The following is a 22652-nucleotide window of genomic DNA, read 5'->3' as shown; positions in this document are numbered from 1 at the left end:
ACTGTTGACCGTAGTCATGGTCAGCATGACTTTGTACATGTGATGACCGTATTGTGAGATCCTCAACAAATAAAGGGACCTCTGATGGGTTTCAGCATGTGCTGGGTGCCTCTGGGACATCTCTAGCAGATCCAAGATTATTACTCAAGTGCCAGAGTTCAGGGTTGGAAGTGCTGAAGACCCAGGAGCCAGGCTCCTTTGAGAACTGTCCTCAGGCCCAGGCTACAAGGATATGTCTGTGTTTGAGAGGCATTAGAGTGTAGTAGAAAGCGCTCTGGGTTTTCTTTAAAATTCCCAAGTCAAGCCCTTACTAATTCGGTAGCCTTGAGCAAGTTAACTAGCTTCTGAGCATCAATCGATGTATTTATTTTTAAAAAATAGACGTGACACTATCTACCTCATAAAGTTGTGATGAGGATCAGGCCACCATTGCTCCCATTAAGGGCTCAATAAATACTCCCCTTCCCAACATCATCTCCTCTGTCCTAGGAGTAGAAATGGCTCACTTGGTAAACCCAGAGATAGTAGACAGACCAAAGCTTAGTCAGGGGCAGAACTGATTGAAAGAGTATTGGCAATGTGCTGTCACTCTAAACAACTCTTCTCTTCAAAGCTTTTGACCTGAAACTGTCCCTTATGAAGAAATAAATGGTGACTCCTATCTGCTATCCCTGCTATAAAGAAGAGCTTTAAGAAAATCGGGGTTCCATATCGGATAATGTAAAGAAACTGAGACATTCTAGACTAGCTGATGCCAGGACTACGCTTCCAAGCAAGAAGCCTGTTGACTGGAAGAACAGAAGAAAAATATCATCACCTCTTGAGACTTTGCCCCCTGGCTGTATTTCTGCTGCTCTGTTAGATATCTACCTGATGGACTGGGGTTAAGAGACATCATTTACCCACTGCCTGGGACTCAGTGAGCTAGCCTACTTTCCCGCTTTGCACCTAGATGAAGATTGGTGGCACTGGATAAATGTGGTATTTGATGGGGGGGGAGAGGAGAGAGAGTACATAGAGCTCCCAGGGAGAGAGAGTCTGGATACAGCTGGTGTGGCTGTAGAGAGAAGAATACAGTCAGTGTTGGCAAGAGTCAGACCTTGGGAAATGGGATCTGATGCACCTAGTATTTAGAAAGATTAATCCCTTCCTTCATCGACATTGACTTGTCTCTTGCTCCTAGAACCTGTATCATTGGCTGAGCAGCTGTTCTACCATTTTCTTCTAAATGATACCTTAACTCATTCAAATTTCTTAACTTCAATTTAATAACTAACTTCTAGACTAGCCAGGATCCTACCCATTCTTGGAAACAGTGTGTTGTATTTGAAAAAATACATTTCTAATAACAAACAGCCAACTTAGAAATGAACTTATAAAACCAAGACTGGTCTTTAATTATTATTTGGGAGATACCTGAAATTCCTAATATTTTGACATGGTCAAATTCCAGATGACCAAAATGAGTTTCTAGAGTTTATTGTGCACATTTTATACTTAAATGACAAGTGTTTAAATGCAGTTAAATAAAGTTCTGAAAACAATCAATTCCAGTGAAATTGATTGGAAGTAAAGTAAGGTTTATAAATATTTATTTACTTACTTATTATAAGATTAAGCAGTTATTTCAGTGTGACTTGGTCTTATTTGAACAGGCAGGAAAGAGCTAGATATTACCAGTGCCTTTTATAATTCCTGTGTGCTGTTGATGGTGCTGTGTGGAATAATGCGCACTGAAAATTAGAATTCAGTGCCTTACCCCAAACCAAGTTCCGGGAAGATTAAAACTTCAAAATTTTAAAACAAAGCCAGCAAACAATGAAAGCAGGAAAAATGAATTAAAGATTTATCAAACTTGGGAGGAGAGAAATTAAAGTGTATAACTCTTGAAGAAATCACCTAATAAAAAAGGTGTGCAGACCTTATTTTATAAAAATGCAAAACACCTTTGTATTTTAGAATAATAATAAATGGCCAGCAAATCAGAAAAATAGAGCAGATATTTTACACATAGGCAAAGGGTAATTATCTTTATTATGCAAGGAATTTATAACCAAATACATAGCACACACACATAAACTCCTCAACTATTAGGATTTAGTAAATGCTTGGAGAATATACAATTAGGAGAAATGGTTGACCTCAATAGATGTTAAGTAAATTGAAAAGAAATAAAAAATATGTACAATTTACTCATCACATTCACAAGTTGTTTAAACAATTTTTATGAAAATTCTCTCAGCTGCTAGAGGTAGAGATAATACTAAAGCCTTCTCACTCACTAACAAAGCATTAAACTGAGGGGCCAACCCACTGGGAAAACAATTGATAACGTCAATCAAAGTCATCATGGTCTTCAATGCACGGGTTTCCTTTCTCTAAACTGCACTAAAAAAATATTCCTAGTTACAAAACGGGTGCATTCATCGTGGTGTTCTTCATAAAAGTGAAAAAATGCCAACCAACCTAACTGTTCAATGACAAAGGAAGTATTAAGTAAATTTGGTTCAACCATTGGATTCGATATCATGAGGCTAAAAGCGATGCTTATGGTGACTGTATATGGAAAAGGATATTCTGTGTGATTTCCCTATATTTAGCTCTATGAGAACATTCTGAAAAGAAACTCACAGACACACTAACAGTGGTTGTTTGGCTCTACGAGAGAGGTAGGAAGTCGGTGAGGGGGTCAAGAGTGTCAGCTCTGAGTCCAAGTGCCTGGGTTTCAATCCTAGCTCCGTCACTTGAGTCGCTTTGTGACTTGGGTATTGAGTAGCTGTTGGAATCTGGCAAGTTCGAAGTTCTCCGTGATTAGATTTCTCCGTCTGTACATTGGTGGTGAAGAAGGACCTACTTCCAGGGGTTTTTGTGAGGACTAAATATACCAACACAAGTAAAGCACTGACAGCGCTTGGCGTCTGGCAGAAGCTCGGTGAGCGTTAGCGATATGCTGTTTAGTGGTAGAACCAACACGGGCAGGCTTTTGCCTCTCTCTCCTGTGTTTTCCAGATCACCTTTTCTCGCTTGAACGTAGGATCATTGCATTGGGAAAACGCGATAAACATTTTCCTGAAGGCCCTGCAAACTGGATCAGCCAGATTTTCTAGTCACACAGATTGAGACTCTTACTTGGAATATCACGTATATAATCAGAGCATGGATACTTCGTGGTTGCTGAGACCCAAGAAATGAAATTGGAGTTGCTGTGACAACTGAAATGAACTTTGTGCCTCATTTCTTAAGAGAAGAAGCCCATTTCATAAGAAGTTAGGATGATTCGGTTTCCTTAAAGAACTGTTTGCTTCCCTTAGAAAAACTTACGTCTACCCAGTATTCTCTCCCCGTCCCCAACCTCTAGCTTCTAGATAACTCAGTATTTCTCTATAACTCACATGTTTTAGTAATAGCAGGACAGAGTTTTTGAAAATACTTACAATACTGGAATAAGTAAGTTTTCTTGGGCAAGGAAAGTAAATTAGGGAAAGGGGGGAGGGAGTACATTTATTCAATGTGTCTGTTGATTTCCGAGCACTTCAGAAGCTATCGTGCATAATTTAATTTACAGATAAAGTTATTTTTTAAAATATATTTTAAAGTTCCAGGAGCAGAAGGAAAATTAAGGGGAAAATTGCATTCTCCTTCTCTTACTCCTCCCTAAGTTTTCAGGGAAAATTTTTGGAAAAAAGTCTCTGCTCATTTTGGAGCCTCCTTTTGCCAGCAACTAACAAGGCCGTACAATACAGTTGCCAAGGTAATATCAAGACCATGTAGACAGAAAGCATGGTGTGTAGACAGAAAGCATGGTGTGCAGACAGGGAGATGATGCAAATGGATTAACAGTGTGAACAAGAGGAATTTTTTTAATTGGAAAAAAATAAAATGACACTACCCTTTGTAAGTGGTTATGTTAGCAGTCCTAACATCTGTTGTTACAAAGGAAATTCATCATAAGGGCTTTTTTTTCCCCCCTATATGCCTTATTCATGGATACATGATTTGTCTCCCAGTTATGCCCCTATCTTTGTAACTCTGTACTAAGCCGTGTCAAAATGGGTTCTACTGCATTCAAGTTAGACAAAGAAATTTTTCATTTGCTGAAGCCAGTAACATTTTTTCTCTAAGTCCTACTGAAAGCCCTGGATTCAGCCAGACCCTTCCAGACTACAACCGAAGAGACAGGCATACCCCTAGCTCTTAAAGCAGCACAAATATTTACTGCTTAAATAAATGTACACTTGTCTGACAGGAGTGACCACCAGCCAAATAGTTCCTCATTTCCCTAGGACTGTGACTTCGGTTTTTAAAAAAACTCAGCTTTTCTCCTTTTTTCCCCCCTCCAGGTACAATCCTTGGGTTTACCCTCCGACCGTACAAAATGAGCTACCGGGAAGTCAAGTATTTCTCTTTTCCTGGGGAGCTTCTGATGAGGATGCTGCAGATGCTGGTGTTACCGCTGATCATCTCCAGTCTTGTTACAGGTACCATACGCGGTTTGTGTTTTTTTTAAGTGTGCTTATTGCAAAAGATCGCTTAGAAAAGCAAACGCTTTAGGTTTCTGCTGGATGCATGCTCTGTTCTAGAAAAAAAAAAAAAGTCCCTTCAGAATGATGGAAAGGAGGCTTTAGTAATGCATGAATGATTATAACTCTCGTATTTTACCAATCACAAGAGGAAACGGATTTAAACCACCACGTAATCTGGTCTGCCTCACTACGAAAGAGGCACCCCGCTAAACACTACACACCCAGCCTTCTCTGACCACAGCGATGCAGTTGACAACAGCGTACAACAGGTCTGTTTTCTCACCCTCTTATCCCACCCAGATAACATCTGGTTGGACAGCCTATTAGCTATTGATGCAAGAATGCTTGTTCTCAGAGCCGCCAGGACTTGAGCGGGAGCCTTCTTGGAAGCCTCATCGAGAGGTAATGCCCACAACACACTCACCAACTCTGCTGCCACCAACACTTGATCTTTTCCTGGTGAACCCGCATGATTTCGTTTCCTTCTCCAGTTGTCCCCCACCCCCGTTAACCTTTTACGCTGGTGGGAGAATGGGGAGGGGGCGGGAGATTTCCCCATCTGGCTGTTTTGTCCATCGACACTTGGATTTGCAGCGAGCGGGGGCTCTGCAGGGTAGGATCTGTTCTCTGTGACTCTCCGCTGGCAGTTGACGCCTGCACGGGAGATGCTTCAAGAGTCGTTTGTACGTGTGACTGGTGAATTCCAACAGAGCCAAGAAGTTGCAAAAAAAAAAAAAAAAAAAGAAGTTATTATACATTCCTTCCTGCCCACTCTTCTCTTTCCCCACAGCACATCTCTGACATGAAGAAAGAATGTCCATAGACACTGTCCCAGCAGGATGGTTTCTGGGTTTGTAGCTAAAACCCAGAACTCAGGTACTATTGACCTTGTTCTCTTTTCCACCCTTGGCTCACTGTCCCTCCTTGGGCACATCAGTCCACCTCTGTGTGAGCTGGCTCTGAGCATCTTCTCCCCTCCCAGGGATTCTCAAGGATATTTATAATCTCTGTTCAAGATCTATGTGTAGTAAGAACTTCATAGCACAACTCGAAAGTCATGGGGCAAGATTCTGAGGACTGCATGCCTGGGAGGGCTAGCCTTACTTGGACAGGAACTGTGTCAGCTTTCCCCGGTGCCTCGCGGATCTCTGCTGGCTTCCACTTGTTCAGGTCTTTAAACAAGTGATTGCCTGTACAGGAGTCTCCCATTGGAGGAGGAAGTGCCCATAAAACAATCATGTAGGCAGGATGATTGAGGTGCTTGTTTCTGAAGTGACCTGGCCCATTGCTGACCAGGGGTAATCTTAGCAGCCCCAGCTCTTAACTCAGAAGCTAGATGAATGCTGATGTGAGCTGACATTCTCATTTTATTATCCATGTATTGACATTTTTCTGGGAAGCAAGTTCTTGCAGTGGCACCGAGAGGGCAGAACGCACGCACATGTGTCATTTTACGTAGTGGAGCAGGGCATCCCTCTTCCCCATCCCTACTGGCTGACATCTGACTTGTGTCGCTGCGGTCTTCCTGGATGGAAACTTAAGGGGTTCTGGATTCCTTTATACTGTCTCTCCAAGGGTGGGACCAGGGTTTAGAGGTTTCTGCTTTCTGGTAATTGTGCTAAAACCCACTGTGTCACTCATTCTAAGAAGAAAGCCCTCATTCGGTACAACTAGAGAAAATATTACTTCCCCTTAGTAGCAATCCTACTTAACAGTTACCTCAAAGTGGATTTTCGTGATGTTTTCTAATACTTAGCACAGCAACTTTATTGAAGGAATACGAGCTTTCACTGAGTAATTTTACAGGAAAAAAAACCCCACACCATGATGCAATCCCTTCACATGGTTGAAAAGAAATTTGTGGGTAAACCGTGGAAGAACTAGCAACATTTATAATATTGAAAGGAATTATAAGCTGCAAGCAACCAATATTAAATGAACTTTTAAAATGTAACCTAATTGCAAGTTGGGGGATGCTGCCACTTGGGACCATGGAAAGAGTCTCAGCCCTTTTCTGGGACTGTGTTAAGACAAGGGACATAATTTAGTTTGCTAAAGATCTTCTTAAGGTGTTAACCTCATAGCAGTAATTTCCAAGCTGTGTAGTATTTTGGATACTTATGATCAATTACGATGAATGATTGATTGAATAAGACTTTCCTTCAGGGTTTTAAATACAGTGATTCCAAACCGAAAAGGGGGCCAGGCTGTATGACCCAATGGGAATGGGGAGGGGGATCTTCTGCAAATTGCATGCATCCCTGGAGGACCCCCCGTGTGTGTTGGGAGACGCTAGAGAATGTGGATAAAGTGTCGGAGAATGTGTTGCCTAGGGAGGGAACAAAGTCAGGGCCATTATTTTAGAATGGAAAAGCAAACTCAAATGCCTCCCGTGGCCAAGCAGGTGATGATTATGTATGAAGCTGCCCTTTCAGGCTACCTTTGTTTTCTTACTTTGATAGAGCCATGGATACACAGAAATAGTTTTCTTTGACAGAAGTAACAGGGACAAGCGTGATAAGTGTGGAAAGTGATCCAGCTGCAGAATAGTGTAGACAAGACGAAATTTTTGCCATGTGTCAACCGAGACCCAAATGTGATTTTTTCAAGAGTCCAAAAATCTAAAAAATTTTAAGAACCTCCAGATTGTTCAGTGTCGATAAAATTAACAGAACAGAACACTGCAAGGCAAACAAAGCTCGTCTGCAGGCCAAACCAACTCCTGAGCTGCCAGTACAGGAACTCGGGTTTGAACGTCAGTGCTACTCATTGTAAGATGCACTGCTAAGGGTGCGCCATAGAGCAGTCACTGGGTTTCCCTTACGGCCGCCTTCAACTGTTGACGGTCCCTTGCCAAAACTCCACTCGCCATGGTATTACTGAACATTTATCGCCACCTAAACAAATAGCGATTGGAAGACTTCTCCTGCCCATCTTCTGGGTATAACCACGTTGTGTCAGATCTGTGCTGAACTTCCCTGCACCCGACAGGAATACCAGAATCAAAACTCGGGGCTCATGCTCCCCTAGAAATATTTCCCGGCGGGAAAATATTTGACAGGCTCAATGCTTCCACGTCAAAAGTCCCAGAGTTTCTACACACATTGAAATGCACGAAGCCCTTATTGCATTTGTTGGATTAGGTGCTCTGTTTTAAAAGTTTATGTACATTTAATTGTGTTAAATCCTATTTAAACTCAGAAATCTAAGTTAGGTTTTCATACTTGAAACATCCATGTTTGTGAATTGGGGCTCTAAAGCGCCAGTAAGCCATTTTCTCCTCTTCCCAAATTTGAAATTCCAATCTTGCCGAATACCCTTGGTGTGTATTAGCATTCCAGAGCTGCCAGAGAGAAGCTGGGAGCAAGTCTAACGGCTGGATTTGTACTCAAGTACCTGTGTTTTTGAACAAGAAGAGTAAGTCTGTGCCAACACACCACACAATAAAATAGAGGTTTGGCGCCAATTTCTATTGACTTGGTCAGCATAGGCAGACCAACTAGGTGTTTCATGCCAGAAATATGAGTTGGTTTGGCTGGCTTAGCCTGATTAAATTTGCTAGATAATAATTAAACTCCATTTCAGGTTGTGCTTTGTAGACATAACTATCACCTCCTCCTCCATCTTTTCAGAAAACTAGTACTTTCTTCTTTTCTCATCTAAATGTGCATTCCTCTGTGATCTCTTCCCTCAAACTGTGTCTCCAGCTTGCTTGAAGTGGGGAGCAACACTTGACCAACGATCTCTGTGGAGTTGGGTATAGTGTAAGTAAAAGGGGAGTTGGGGGGGAATGCCAACAGCAATAAAGTGGGAGCTGTGTCTGGGGCCCATGGTAGGGCACTCTGGAATTGAGGTTATAAGATGGATGAAGTTTATCTTTTAACATTCACTCATTCATTAACAGCTATTTTCTGAGCTCTTACTATGTCAGACACTGAGCTAGGCACAAGAGATATATGAACACAAAGATATGGTCCCCAAGAGGATGTATGTTGGGTGGAAAGGGAGAGCTACCCTGCATCTCTGAAATCACAACAATATTTTAAGCAAATCCTGATTCCAGCTACGAGGGAGTAAGGCTGGTCCTCTGTTAGGTGACCTGTGTTAGGTGACCACAGGCTGAACTCCTCTGAGCTACTGGTTTGTTGCAGCTGATACAACAGCTGGCCCAAACCAAGCCAGTATGAGCAGAGGGTTGGGTCCAGGTCGGTGTCCCAATCCCGGCATGTGACATCTGGAGCACTAGGTTCAGTTCTGGGAGTGAGGTACAGGGAGGGCAACCAGGGCAACAAGAAAGACATTTAATTGATTTTAGGAACATGATCCTAAATCTGACTTTCTGAGTCATGGCATCTCCATCCCAAAGGTATGTGGCTACCATCCCTATTCTCATTTACTTAAAGTGTTCTTGAAATCAACATACTTTTCTTCCAATGCTTTAAATCATTACAGAACATTCCTGTTACTTGTCTTGTGAAATTACAACGTAATAAAATTCCAGATTGCTACTATTGCCTGCCAAAGGTTTTGAGAGCCTGAGATTTGTGCTCTCATTGTTTAAAAAGGTGCCTGGTGGGGGAAGGGGGTGGCGTTAATGAGGTGTTAAATGCATTTAGTACCATAGTAAGACTTGTCTTTTCTGTAATACAAGGACTGAAAGAGAATTGAAAAGAATGACTTTCTCACTGTGGGAGTTAATGTTAATTAAGGAGGGGTTTCTGTCCCACCAGAATAGATGTATGCCACTGTATTTACTCCGCTGTGGAAGCACTACTCTGGTCCAGCCAGCCTCCGGTATCTCCTCCGAGTCACTGTCCAGCTTCTGCCTAAACAGTCCCCAGGACAAAAGATCTTTAGAACCCATTTGCCCTTAGAAATCTAAGAATTCTATTTATATCCAAAATCAAACAAGTATTTTTATCCAGAAAAACAGACTGTACTTCCTCCTCCATGTGACAAGCTCTGTGACATGTCACATATTCCTTGGGCAGCCTCCTCCCCAATCTATTGACCAATGCAGTTGGTGGAACATAGAATTTAACCATCTTTAAGGCCAATAAGGGCTCTTTTGCCAGAGGAAAAAAAAGTACAATAAATGTTGTACCTCAAAGTCTATCCCTCCGGCTTCGGAAAAACGGCAGTTACAATAAGAATAACCTAAAGGTTTGTCATTTCTTTTAACATGAGAGGGCAAACAGTGAGCTAGACAATTCCTAATCGATTACTTGGACGTATAAAGGGCTTATTAAGGGCTTGCAAAAATGAAAGCCAAAATCACTTAAGAAAAATTTAATAGCTTAAACTATTGATTGTCATGGCTCTGGGGTATAGCTAAAGCCTACTTGAAATACTCCAGGCATTTATGTATGAGAAAAGGGACTGTAGATTTCTCTGTTTTCCCCATGCATACATTTTACAGAAGAAACAAAAGTGTCTGTCTTAGGTGGGGAGGAGATTCTTTGGGCCTCCCTTTCATTCTCTGTAACAGGAAGGTGATAACAGTACCTGGGTCTTGGGTACCTAAATTGTGAGGGTTTATGCCTGGCACGTAGCATGTGCTCAGTTAGTGGAAGCTTTTGGCCATCACAGTAACATCAGTAGGAGCTGTCCTGGTGGTCCGCTTTGTATAAAGGCAAGTTCTAGAGCGAGAGGACGCCGCTTCCATTGAGAGGCATGGCACGAAGCGTCCAGACTGCACATGTCTCCTGTGTGTGATCCTCGCCGCGATCACTTTCCCATTGAAGGTAAATTTAAGAAACCATGAAGTTAATCGAGTAACAACAAGGGAGCCAGAGAGAATTCCTTCCTCACCACTGGATGGGATTGGTTTCTGCCCTCCAGCATGGGAAGTGATTACCTTATCCCAGCTGCACAATTCTAAATATTTTCATTGGTTATACAACAGTCTTTCCTGAGAAACTCAGGCCCAGTGTGTGGCACCCCAGAATCCACAGGGCCCTGGGTTCCCCATGCTGTGAGCAGAGCCTTCCCCGCAAACCAAAACTTGAGACAAACTGAGTCTCTGTCTCAACACGCATACAGTCTTTGTGGTGCCCTGGAAACAAGCCAGCCAGAAAGAAGCTTCAGCCCAGCTCATTTAAGGCCAACAGGCTGGTCCTGCTTTATTTTCTCTCTAGAGCTGCTCAGAAACGTGGAAGGGGAGGCAGGGAATGTCCATTTAGAGAAGGAGGGGGTAGGATATAATGGGAAGACCCATCTGTGGGGTAGAGATCATCTGGCTTTTTTTTTTTTCTTTTCTGCATCATACTGAAAGGAAATCTGGGTAATTATTTTTTAATTTTTATTTTTAAAAATTTTAGTGATTTCGGGGTTTTGTTGAAATGTAGACAAAATCATTTAAGTCTAGCTATCTCAGAAGAAGTCTACCTTTCTGTTACAGACAACTTCATTCAGTAAACATGTGTAGAGACTTTAAACATGCCAGCCACTTTCCTAGCATCTGAGGATACCACAACGAGGAAGACAAGGTCCCTGACCTCAAGGAGTTCCAAGTCGGGTTGGGAGACAGGCCTGAGATGGCAGTATGACAGGGAGTGGTGACCCAGGCAGGATGAGCCCAGGGGGAAACAAAGGACACAAGGAGCAATGCGACCATCCCTCTTCCGGACTCTCCAGTGTTCAGGAAACTAGTGCTCCCTAGCAGGAAACAACTCTGTTAGCGGGAGAGAAGGAGCATCTCTTGGGGTTGTTCTCATTGTTTTCCTCACACCTGACTCTTCCTCATTAAGTGTAGTAAGAGCCAGGGGTGGGGCCCTGCGAGTTTCCCAGCAGAAATCACCCCCTCGCCCCGCCCCCCAGGAATATGGCCTCACGAATGTTAAGTCTGAGAGGAGAGTCTCCTGACAGGGTTTCGACCACAGAAACTTTCCTTTCAGGAGGGGAGCCAGGAGACTTGAGGCTCTCCTAGCTGGAAGGCCCGCTGAGGTGATACAGTGCAGCCTGGCACCAGCGGGAATCCCTCCACACCCCTGGAAGGTGGCTGTCAGCGGCCGCCTGAACATTCCACTCTCAGATGCTCCAAACTGTTGAGAAGTCCGTCTTCTGTAAGGTCCTCCCAGTGGTCCTAATTGTGCCATATGGAGCAGTGAAGGATGACAGTTTTTCGAGTGATGCAAAGGCCACCTAAACACAAGCTGAGTATCCCAGGGCCCTTCACCACCCTGGTTTCCCTCCCCTGTACTCCACTCCCAGAATTGAACCCAGTGCTCCAGATGTCACATGACGGGGTAGGGACACTGACCTGGACCCAACCCTCTGCTCACACGGGCTGGGTTTGGGCCAGCTGTCGTATCAGCTGCAACAAACTATTGGCCGAGATGAGTCCAGCCTGTGGTCACCTACCCCTCAGAACTGAATGTTTCTGGAAACATGTTTGTGGTAAAAATGGAACAGTTCTTGAGTTGGAAGATCAGAGGCCACAGGTTCAAGGCTCTTTGTCAGAAGCAACTTTCCAGAAAGTTGCAGGCTTGGGCCTGCGTGAGTTGGGAACTCTTATCTGTAAATTGCAGAAGCTTCAAGTTAGCCTGTGGTTTCGATCAGTTCTGGTTGGTAGGAAGTTTTTGAAAGCTTCCTTAAAAAAATTAAAAAGAAATTTTAAAAGCTTCCTGTAAAATTAAATCACTCTCTAAGAAAAAGAAATTCTCCCCCTTACATTACCAATTTGATAATTTCCTTCAAACCACTGTAGGACTATAGGTCTGTTGGGGGGTGTTGGGAATAGATGTTTTTCTTCTGTTGATGCCATGATGGCTTCCTGGAGAGTAAGTTACCTGAGGAATTCTGACTGGAGATTTATGCTCAAGGACTGGAAGTGGTGGGTGAGGGCGGGGGATGGGGTGCTTCTATAGTTAGACAGCATCTTCCGCACCACTCACTTCTGGAGTTCACATTCTCAGAGTCTATACTGTCCCATTCAGGTTAATTACACTACATGGGACGTAGTGCCCACGCATCACCCCTCCCCCGCAAATTCTTCACTTAATTGGTCTGAAATGCGGCTTGGGAATTGATGTTTCTCTCTAGCTCTCCAGATGATTTTACTGTGCACCAGGGTTAAGGACTACCACTTTATAGTTTTTCTAGACTCGTTCTTTGGGAGTATGACCACTCAGGTCAGGTTCTTACGAGTTCAGATACCCGGTCTTCCAGGAAGCTTTCTCTGGCTTTTCTCTAGCCCCTACTAATGCATGCTCCCAAAGGCACAGCATTATTCATTCCATAGGATTTTAGTTAAAATCATTTAAATAAAATGAGTGCTTACCATTTGTATGAGCAAAACATATAGAAATACATAGAGCAAACCATGAAAGTACTCCCAAACACAGAGACGCTCAGTCTCTTGATTCTGATTTGAATGGACTTTTGCTAGGAGAACTACTTACCCTGAAAACGTTTGGCTACCTCTGTCCGTTATAAAACACTTGTCTGGGGACGCCTGGGGACACCTGGGTGGCTCAGTTGGTTAGGCGTCCGACTCTTGACTTAAGCTCAGGTCATGATCTCAGGGTGGTGAGACTGAGTTGGGCGTGGAGTCTACTTGTCCCTCTCCCTCTGCTCCTCCCCTCGCTCTCACTCGCTCTCTTTCACTCTTTCTCTCTCTCGCAAATAAATAAAAATCTTTTAAATAAATAAGTAAATAGACTTGTCTGTGTCCCAGAAAGCCAAGAGAAAAGATGCCAGAGTGTCTACCAACAGAAAGACACATACGCATGCATGTACGCACGTACCCAGAGAGTGAGAGAGAGAGAGAGAGAGTTTGTATAGCCAGACAAGGCTTTCTGTGACAGTGTCATGGATTGTACGTCTCCAGGCATGTTAAGTACCCCGTCATCCCTTTGTTCCGTGTTTAGAGAACATCTCATAAGAAGCAGAAAGAAGATTTTGGGGTGGTATTACTTTCTGCTGGAGGATTGATCTGCTGGTGGATGGTTCTGCTGGAATAATCCAGCCAGTTTTGAATCTGGGTAGAATCTGGATTTTAGGTTTTAAGCTTCTTTTTAGCTTCCTCAGGAAGATGATGTTTGCCTGATTATGGCAGATCCCCAGGCTGTAAGCCAGTGCACAGTGTAAGAGTGTTTTCAAATGTTCCTTCCTGAACTTCCTCATGTGGGGAAAGAGGTTTTGCCATCTGTGTATTTATTTATTTATTTATTTATTTATTTATTTATTTATTTATTTTCAACAATTGCTTGAGTTTCTACCCGAGCTGTCTTCAGAGGAATGAAAATTCCCCTAAATTACTAAGGGGGTTTCCTTTCACAGGGTGTTGGAGGAAAGTGGCCAGTTTCTGAGTTTTTTGATTCAGGAGACAAGCAAACAAGTCAGGAGGAGCTGTTGGCTAATGTTTCAGAAAGTGTTCCATAAGATCCACATGACTATTGGTCTCCTAGATCCAGCCTGCTAAAACAACATCCATATTACTAGAACTTACCAGTACTTTCTGGCAAAAATATCTGTATGTATACATACACAGTCTTGTTTCATCTGTAGTATCCCTGGGACTCCTCCCCGACCTACACTCTGTCCCACTACTGGATGATTTTGAAGCAAATGCCAGATATTTCATTACAGAAAAGCAAAGGGAACATAAGATAGGCATAATATTTTAAGATGATTTTAACATGTTTAATGTTTCTTTAATGTCCTACGCCGCCCAACAACACATACACACATACCCCAAGAGCTGTCAATCACTTGAAGAAAGTTTTGTCAACCAAGCACTTTACTTTCTTTCCATTTAGGATACAAACTCCTGTACCAGTGCTTTACATTGATTACCGAACTCTTCTGCAGCCAGAGCAGGTCTTTAGTAGGGGATGATGCAATAGGTGTTTATGCTATGAAATTTGGGGGCACAATGTTCATTACAGCAAGGGTGTGTGTATGTGCACACATAGCTTTGTATATTCGTTCTTTTTTCCAAGGTCCTTCTAACTCAAGAAAGTCTGTCAGTGCCTCAACTGTTGGTAACTCTTTTAATTTACAACTTCCAGAATTTGTTCCTGTACTAGATTATTTCTAGGTAAGCTATAATACGAATGCAATGTTCTCAAGGGTGTGTGTGCTAAGAGGTGAAGTTTCATTATTTTAAAGCTATCTACCAAAAAGCATGTCACAAAAGATTCCCAAATTTAAGAAAAAAAAATCCTTAATATCAGTACACCTGACCTACACACTAAGTATTTAAGAAAAAATGGAAACATTAGTGCTTCTATACTGGAACCTTGCCATGTTTTTTTAATTTTATAATTGAGTTTGGGAGTCTTATCTTGGGATGTATGCTTAATGACATATCTGCAAGCATTCCTTTTTGGCAAGGATCCCAAGCACAGTTTTAGAGCCAGGCAATGTAGTAGTTCTTAATCATATTTAGAAATAACAAACTGAAAATGCATAACACTTTTATGGGTACGTTAAAATGTTTACATATTAAATTCTGTGTGATATAGGAGCACATTGACTGTAAGACAGTATGGCTCTCATGCAATGTAAGGGCAAAACTGTAAACATATTTCCATGTATAAGCTATTAACCTAAGCATGATTGGCAATTTTAACTTCTCTAATACCATTTAGGTATAGTATTTCATAGTTTTCAAGCCCTTTTATCTGCTAGCATTCAGTTCAGTAGAAGTCAAGAAAGCCTTAAGAAAAATTTATGGTGGGGGCGCCTGAGTGCCTTAGTTAATTAAGTTCCAGCTCTTGATTTCAGCTCAGGCCATGATCTCAGGATCATGAGATCGATCCCCAGGTGGGACTCTACGCTGGGCATGAAGCCTGCTTAAGATTCTCTCTCCCTCTCCCTCTGCCCTTCCCCAAATCTGCGCGCACTCCCTCTCTTTCTAAAGAAAAGAAAAGAAAAAAATTCACGGTGGACAAATTTTAAACTGAGAGAATTCGATCTATTGACTTTATTCATCACTTTTCCCTCTGAATTGAGTACCCAGTATCCTTTGATTTTAGCCGAAAACATTTGGGTTTAGCTTAACAGAACACAGATGTTCAATGGGAACATGGCTTGAAAGTCTCCATAACTTCCTATTAAATAAACATCTGAACAGTAACTTAACAACTACCAAGTGAGGTCAAGTGCCTGATACATCACATAAGTATGCTTTCCTTATGTGAAACAGTTACATAACAACATGTATCAGACTTTGAACTGCTAGAGACTGTTGCATTAAAACCTTTGCCATCCACCATTAACCTCCCTTGTTCCTGAGAATGATAGAAGCCAGGGGCGCCTGGCTGGCTCGGTTGGAGGAGTGTGAGACTCTTGGTCTTGGGGTCATGAGTTTGAGCCCCATGTTGGGTGTAGGGATTCATGGCTGGCTGGCTGGCTGGCTGGCTGAATAGATAGATAGATAGATAGATAGAGATAGATAGATAGACAAAATGATAGAAGCCCTTTTCCCATAGAGGGGGAGATTCTTTATCCCTATGAAGCCTCTAAAATTATTCATTGGTATTGATAGATTTAGGCTTATCTTATTTCAAGATAGTACCTTTTTTTTTAAAGATTTTATTTTTAAGGAATTTGTACACCCAGCGTGGAGCTCAGACTCACAATCCCAAGATCAACAGTCACATGCTTTACTGACTGAGCCAGCCAGGCTCCCCCTAAATATGGTTTGTTTGGATTTACTGGTTTCTTTTTGTTTTTGTTTTTAAGTGAACTCTATACCTAATGGGAGGTTTGAACTCATGACTCCAAGATCAAGAGTCGCAGGCTCTACCAACTGAGCCAGCCAGGCACCCCCTTCAAGAAGGCACTTATTTTTTAATAGTTTTATTGAGATATAATTCACATGCATGCAGTTTACCCAAATAATGTGCAAAATTCAGTGGCTTTTAGTGCATTCAGAGTTGGGCATCCATCACCACAATCCATTTTAGAACATTTCATCACCCCAGAAAGAAACCCCACACTTCATAGCCATCATTCCCTAATTACCCCATTTCCCCAGCCCCAGGAAACACCAATCTATTTTCTTTCTCTATAGATCTGTCTATTCAAGACGTTTCATCTACCTGGAATTTTACAATACACGGTCCTTTGTGACGGGCTTCTCCACTTGGCATGTGTTCAAGGTTCATCCATGTTGTCACACATCTTAGTATTTCATTCCCTTTTATGGCCACATAATATTCCATTGTGTGGACGTACCACCTTGTATTTATCCATTTATTAGTTGGTGGACGTTTGGGTGGTTCACTTTTTTTTTTTTGGCTATAGTGAATAATTTTCCTGTGAACGTTTATGGGCATATGTTTTTATTTCTCTTGGGTATATCCTTGAAGCAGAATTGCTGAATCATATGGTAACTCTGGCACTCTTTTGAAGAACTACCAGACTTATTTCCGAAGTTGCACTATTTTACATCCCCACCAGCAGTATATGGGGCTTCAAGTTATTCCACATTCTTGTCAGCACTTGCTAATTTTTTTTCTTTTGCTTTTGCCTGTAAAAATCTATGTTTTTACTTTTGAAGTCATAAGATATGTAGTCTGAGCATTATAATTGTGCATTTTCATTTCAAAAATAGTAAAATTCAAGTGCGAAGTCTTTAGCTATATTAAAATATTATTGAAATCCTTTAGAATATATGTAGACTAATCAATTGTAACTTTTTACATTAAAATATAATATGTTCATTTCTTGAGTTATAGTGAATAAAAATAAAGCTAATTCAAAAAATAAGCCAGGTGACATGACAGTGTAAATATACTTCACACTACCGAACTGTACATTTTAAAAGAATTAAGATAGTAAATTTTATGTCATATGATTTTAACACAATTTTTAAAAAATTTTTGATTAAGGGAGGTGTAACATTTTAATGTCAATTTTTTGGAAGGGGCACTCTGAACGGTTGTTTGCTCATCGTTCTAACCTACCGCAGTCACAGTTTTTACACAAAGCTTTCAACATACATCACACACTGTTTGAGCCGTAGAGCTGTCTCCCTGTGCCTGGATTTCACTTCTGGAAATGTGTAATACAGGCACTCGGGTTAGCCAGAATGTAAGTTCTCGAGGGCCATGATCAGATAATCTCTCTAACTTACATTTCCTCAGCCACCCCTGTAGTTGCCTTGAAGAGGTGCTTGGGGGTGAGGTTGGGGAGGACACAGACTGAAACAAGAGAACCTCTGGGTGACATAGCCAAGCCCCCTGACTCAAGGAACGTGGATGCCAAGACTGGAGTGCTGAGACTGGAGTAGGAAGTAGATTTTAGGAGCTGTCTCAGCAGCCTGGTACGTCTCCATTTATGGAGTGGCCCCATGCCCCACTGGTGAAAATTCTGTTCAGATCTTTTGCAGTACTATCGGATTACATATTTCCTATCCCAGGTCAGTAATTTTCAATCCAGAAAGTAAATGTTTGCTTTCCCTAGGTGTCTGCATTTGGGTGATTACAAGAGCCCCTGAAGTTATGTTTTTAGGACACTTCCTTTTTTAGGACACCTCAGATCCAAATCTTAACTCGGCATCTTTGAAGAGTAACTTCTACTGCCCTTTAACCATCAGTGAGAGCCAAGGTGATGTTTGCCAACTGACCATTCTCAGTTAATTTGAGGATTGTTACATTCAGCTTCCATCTTATTTCTTGAATTCCCAGTGGTGAATTCTACTTTTACTTGATGAGCTAATTTGTCATGATCCTTATTATTGCTAATTTTTATGCCTGAACAGGGCTATGGCCCAAGCAACTTCTTGTGTTGATATGGACATCCTTTTACAGGGATAGACATAACGTATGGACTAATTAGAAGTCATTCCTTTGTGTTCATTAAAGGAAACCCCCAAAGACTCTTTGGTATAAGCTAAATTTAAGCCAGTGAACACTTCTTAAAAACAAAACAAAACAAACCAACAAAACCACGCTATACTATTAAGGGAAAACTAAAGCTGGTTGGGTCTTTTGAAGTTGCTATCAAGGAAGGCAGCATTGGTTCTGCTGCCAGACACAGGATGGGTTTTTGGTTTAACCAAGGGAACTCTGGAATTTAAAGAACCGATAGAGTATGACATGAACTATCCTTGATAACAAGGGCTGGATTTTTTCACTAACAATTGGTTTCCTCTGTTTATTTTGCTGTTTCAGACTATCCTTTCTGTGTTGAAATCCACACAAGGGGCATAAGATTAAAACCCTCAAAAAAATAAACAAAATATCCCAAGCTTTTTGGAAATCTAAATGTTAGACATTGTTGGGTGATGTCTGCCCCCTGTGGTTGGACAGAACCACACTCTGGTAGGTGCGTCGGCTTTATTCTTCAGCCCTGTGAGTTGCTTCAGTGGCTCGGGGCCGGAGTGCCCTCTCCAGACGCAGGCTGCACGAAGGCAGACCGGGGGCTCCGCTCTGGGTCAGCTCTGTACTCGAGGTCCTCAGGAGGGGCCCCCAGCGCCGTGCTGTGCAGCGGTTTGCCCTTGTTGACGATGACAGTGTCCCCTCCCTGCCGCGACAGGGGAATTGGATGGTAGAAGAAAAATGATTTGTGGCATCCTACTTGCGGTCTCTTTAAGGAGAAGATTCCACTGAGTGGTTCCTAAGTCTTTGAAAACTTTGTATCTCAATATTTCTTCTTGCGAGAAATCGAAATTACATTACCCATAAATAATGCTCGAAGAGGAATTTTTGAGGGAGGAAAGAAAAGTTCCTTGAAACTTTGCAGGTACTAGTAATTCCTGTGGGGTACAATTTCATGTCTGGGGACGAATCAGAGATCCCATGTTCATTGTGCTTTTGGGGGTATAAAAGTTAGGGATAGAATTGGTCCCCGGGGATGTTTCTTACTGAAATGATCTCTGTCCACAGCCCAAAATGTATCTGTTCTAATAAAATACACATCCCACACGACACCACGTTCTAGACTACATGTTGGTGAGAGTTGTGATAGAGTTAGACTCTCCCTACATCAGACTCACGTGGGAGATGCAAAGAAAGCTTCACGATTCTGCACTGCTAAGCTTTAATTTTCATTTGTCGTCTTCGATTACCCTATTGGAAATGTGTAGTTCTTCCTTGGTCGTTTCAAGAATCTGATTTGATCATTTTCCTCTTAAAATATTTTATGAGTCTTGTGAGTACTCAGCAAGCACTCACTGTTAACCAATTTCTATTTTCAGCCACATGCCGATCATCATGCAACTTATTAAGAGGACTCGAATGAAATAATTTAATGGTTTTTAATGTACAAAAGGCAAAATTGGCTGCCATGAATTACTCTGGAGCAAAGCATACGCGATCCTTCCAAATAAATGTTTTCATTTTCGACATTCAGTCAAGATGCACTCAAATTCAAATGTATCTTTGTTAAGTAAACATTTTCTTTGGCATTCAGAAGTCCCAGCTTTGCTCAGGAAAGGGTAGGAGAGAGAACAGAGATCAAATACATTAGAGCGAATTTAATCAATTTTACTTTGGTACATTTTTCCTGCCAGTCTACCCCTTGGTCTACTTAACACGAAAGAGTACATATAAAAGTTAAGATTAAATCAACGATTTTTTCATGGAAAGAGATTTTTGTCAGCAGCAGGAAAAGGCAGATTGTGGTCAAATTTTGACCGAAAGGCTATTTTCTTAACAAACATCCAGACTCCAATCACCCATTTTATTTTATTTTTACAACTGAAATCAGTTTTTGAGAAAAGGCAGCAGTGACAACCATTACTGTGTTTTAAAAGAGAGGAGTTTCTTTTTTTATCACAATTTATCACTGTAATTTCATGCCTTTTTTGTTTCTTGTTTTTGATTTATCCCAGCCCTTAACGTGGAGGAGGCTAAACGGGGCCCTGAGGGCTGTGAGTTTGTAGTGAGCATTTCGAATCCTGTTACTTGAATGACTATTATTTTCTTTAGCTTTATAGAATTAGGATTAATGTAAACTGTTCTGCATTTCTGTGTGATCACTTAGAATTTTCTTTTAATTAGGGATTAATCAGCTTCAAACCTACCAATTGGTTTATATTTATCCTTTTTTATTTTGAGGACCAAACACATAGATGTGCAAGAAATAGTACTTTATTCTCTAAATACCTTCCCATTATTAAGCTTTTAAAAATTACTGCACTGTCTCCATGTTGAGATGAAAATGGAAAAGATTTGTATGTTTGATTTTTTTTTTTTTTTTTTTTACCTACACGTAGGACGATACCACTCTGAGCAACAAATTTAAGTTTCAAAAATTTAGCTTAGAGACTTTTCAAGGAATTTGAGGTTTGTGTCAATAAGATGTTTTTACTGATGACTAATATAATTTAGAACACAGTCCTTAAATCAGTTTGAGGCTGCAAAATCTACCATTTTTGTCCCCATAATTAATCAGCTCTTCGAACATCCTCCAGATGTTCTCCGTACCGTGTATTTCATACTGTCTCCGCCTCTGCGCAGTCTGAGAGTTTGACTTCTACAAACTTTGGTTACCCTTGGAGGTATTTATCGTTTCTAGGGGCTTTGTCCCCAATCACCATGTTCTTGTAGGATAAACCCTTTGTCCTTCTTATGACAGGGAGCTACGGATACCAGCTTCCCCCATGTAAGGTCGTTGAAATCCACATTCAAAAATGCTGCCTCGTCAGGAAAGGGGCTTGAAAAGTTCTTTAAGCCTGAGTAGGCCCAGCGTGTTACTGGTCTTTACGGATGGCGATTCTCTCTCTTTTTCTTTTCAACCTCATACATTGTCGAAAGTCTCAATGTCAAAAGTGCAGGATTTCATCTCTCATGACTCTAACTGCATAAATGACCTGTGGTTCAAACGCTACTAAGATTTCAGTAGAAGAAAAAAATACGAAAACAAAAACCCCCTCAAAAGAAACGTTGCGGGGCGCCTGGGTGGCACAGCGGTTAAGCGTCTGCCTTCGGCTTAGGGCGTGATCCCGGCGTTCTGGGATCGAGCCCCACATCAGGCTCCTCCGCTGTGAGCCTGCTTCTTCCTCTTCCACTCCCCCTGCGTGTGTTCCCTCTCTTGCTGACTGTCTCTCTCTGTCAAATAAATAAAATCTTTAAAGAAAAAAAAAGAAACATTGCAAATACACACTTTTGTGCTACGTATAATGAACAGCCCTAATTGTACAGTTAGTTATTGTAGTCTTAATATGTAGGTTTAATTATAAAAGTCACCACGTCAATCCTAACTGAATGAGTTTATCTGATTAGCTCATGGGTAAAGGATGTTCTGTATTTTGTTGTCTCTATCATGAAAAAATGGACAATTGGCTTAAATTCCTATTTCGGGGATTCTCAAAGAAAACAGTCCTCTCTCTTCTGTTGGTTCATAAGATCAAGATCAAAAGTGACATAAAGAGCAGGGCTTTTGTCTTAGCGTAGCTCGTTTTGTTAAAAAGAAAGATATTCCTCTCTCAGGAACGTCATTCCAACAAATTTGTTCTAAAACAATTTCTGACTGTTGAAAGATCAAGGTATAGTTCACCTTGAGAAAATATCCTAAAGGAAGGTCCAGATCAAAGGTTCTCAAAATTTTTCCAGTCCCAACATACTTGAGGGATAAGAATCACTCTTCTTAGTAATTAATAGTAGCTAATACAATCTCTGTGTTTGGTTTTTTTGGTTGTGTGTGTGTGTGTGTGTGTGTGTGTGTGTATTTTTTGTTTTGTTTTGTTTTGTTTTGTTTTGTTTTGTTTTTGGTGTGGGGAGAGCAGAAGGAGCTATGTAAACTTGTGTAGTTTAAAAGGACCCTAAGGATTTTTCTGATACCCTGATACTCATCCTCCCCCCCCCCCGCCTCGAATCCCAACTCTTGGTAAAGAGGTGCCTTTCCAACTGAGAATAACTGTGCATTTTCCAAAACCAACAAATTATAAAATGCTCCAGTGTGGATTGCTTTAGTGCATTTAAAATTTGACTCAAACTTTTAGGATCATTGATTTCGCCTTCAGCTTCTAATAAACTGCTGGGCAAACGTGAAAGTCTGGGAACATCAGTCAACCTTCTGTTTTTGTCTGGGGCATCGCAACTCTTAGTGCAGAAGCAGGTGGGGAAATAAGATTAAATGTGAGATGAACTTGTTCACTCTTCCTACCTCCACGTCTGGCTCTGGGGTGAGAGTGAAAGCCTGTCTCCTCGATACAGGATCAGGACTTTCTGT

General features: G+C 41.5%; 1 protein-coding gene across 1 annotated transcript in view; it reads left to right on the top strand.

The window, feature by feature from the left end:
- The window catches only part of SLC1A3 (solute carrier family 1 member 3), a 76710-nt gene that overhangs the window by 17102 nt on the left and 36956 nt on the right, over positions 1-22652 (top strand). The window contains exon 3 of the mRNA XM_008692626.2: positions 4341-4478. Within this exon, the coding sequence (XP_008690848.1) occupies positions 4341-4478 (138 nt within the window). The remainder of the gene's footprint in view (positions 1-4340; positions 4479-22652) is intronic.

This window comes from Ursus maritimus, unplaced genomic scaffold (assembly GCF_017311325.1).
Source record: "Ursus maritimus isolate PB19 unplaced genomic scaffold, ASM1731132v1 scaffold_15, whole genome shotgun sequence".
Classification (NCBI taxonomy): Eukaryota; Metazoa; Chordata; class Mammalia; order Carnivora; family Ursidae; genus Ursus; species Ursus maritimus.
Note: the sequence above shows the minus strand (reverse complement) of the source record. Positions and strands in the feature narration are given on the sequence as shown.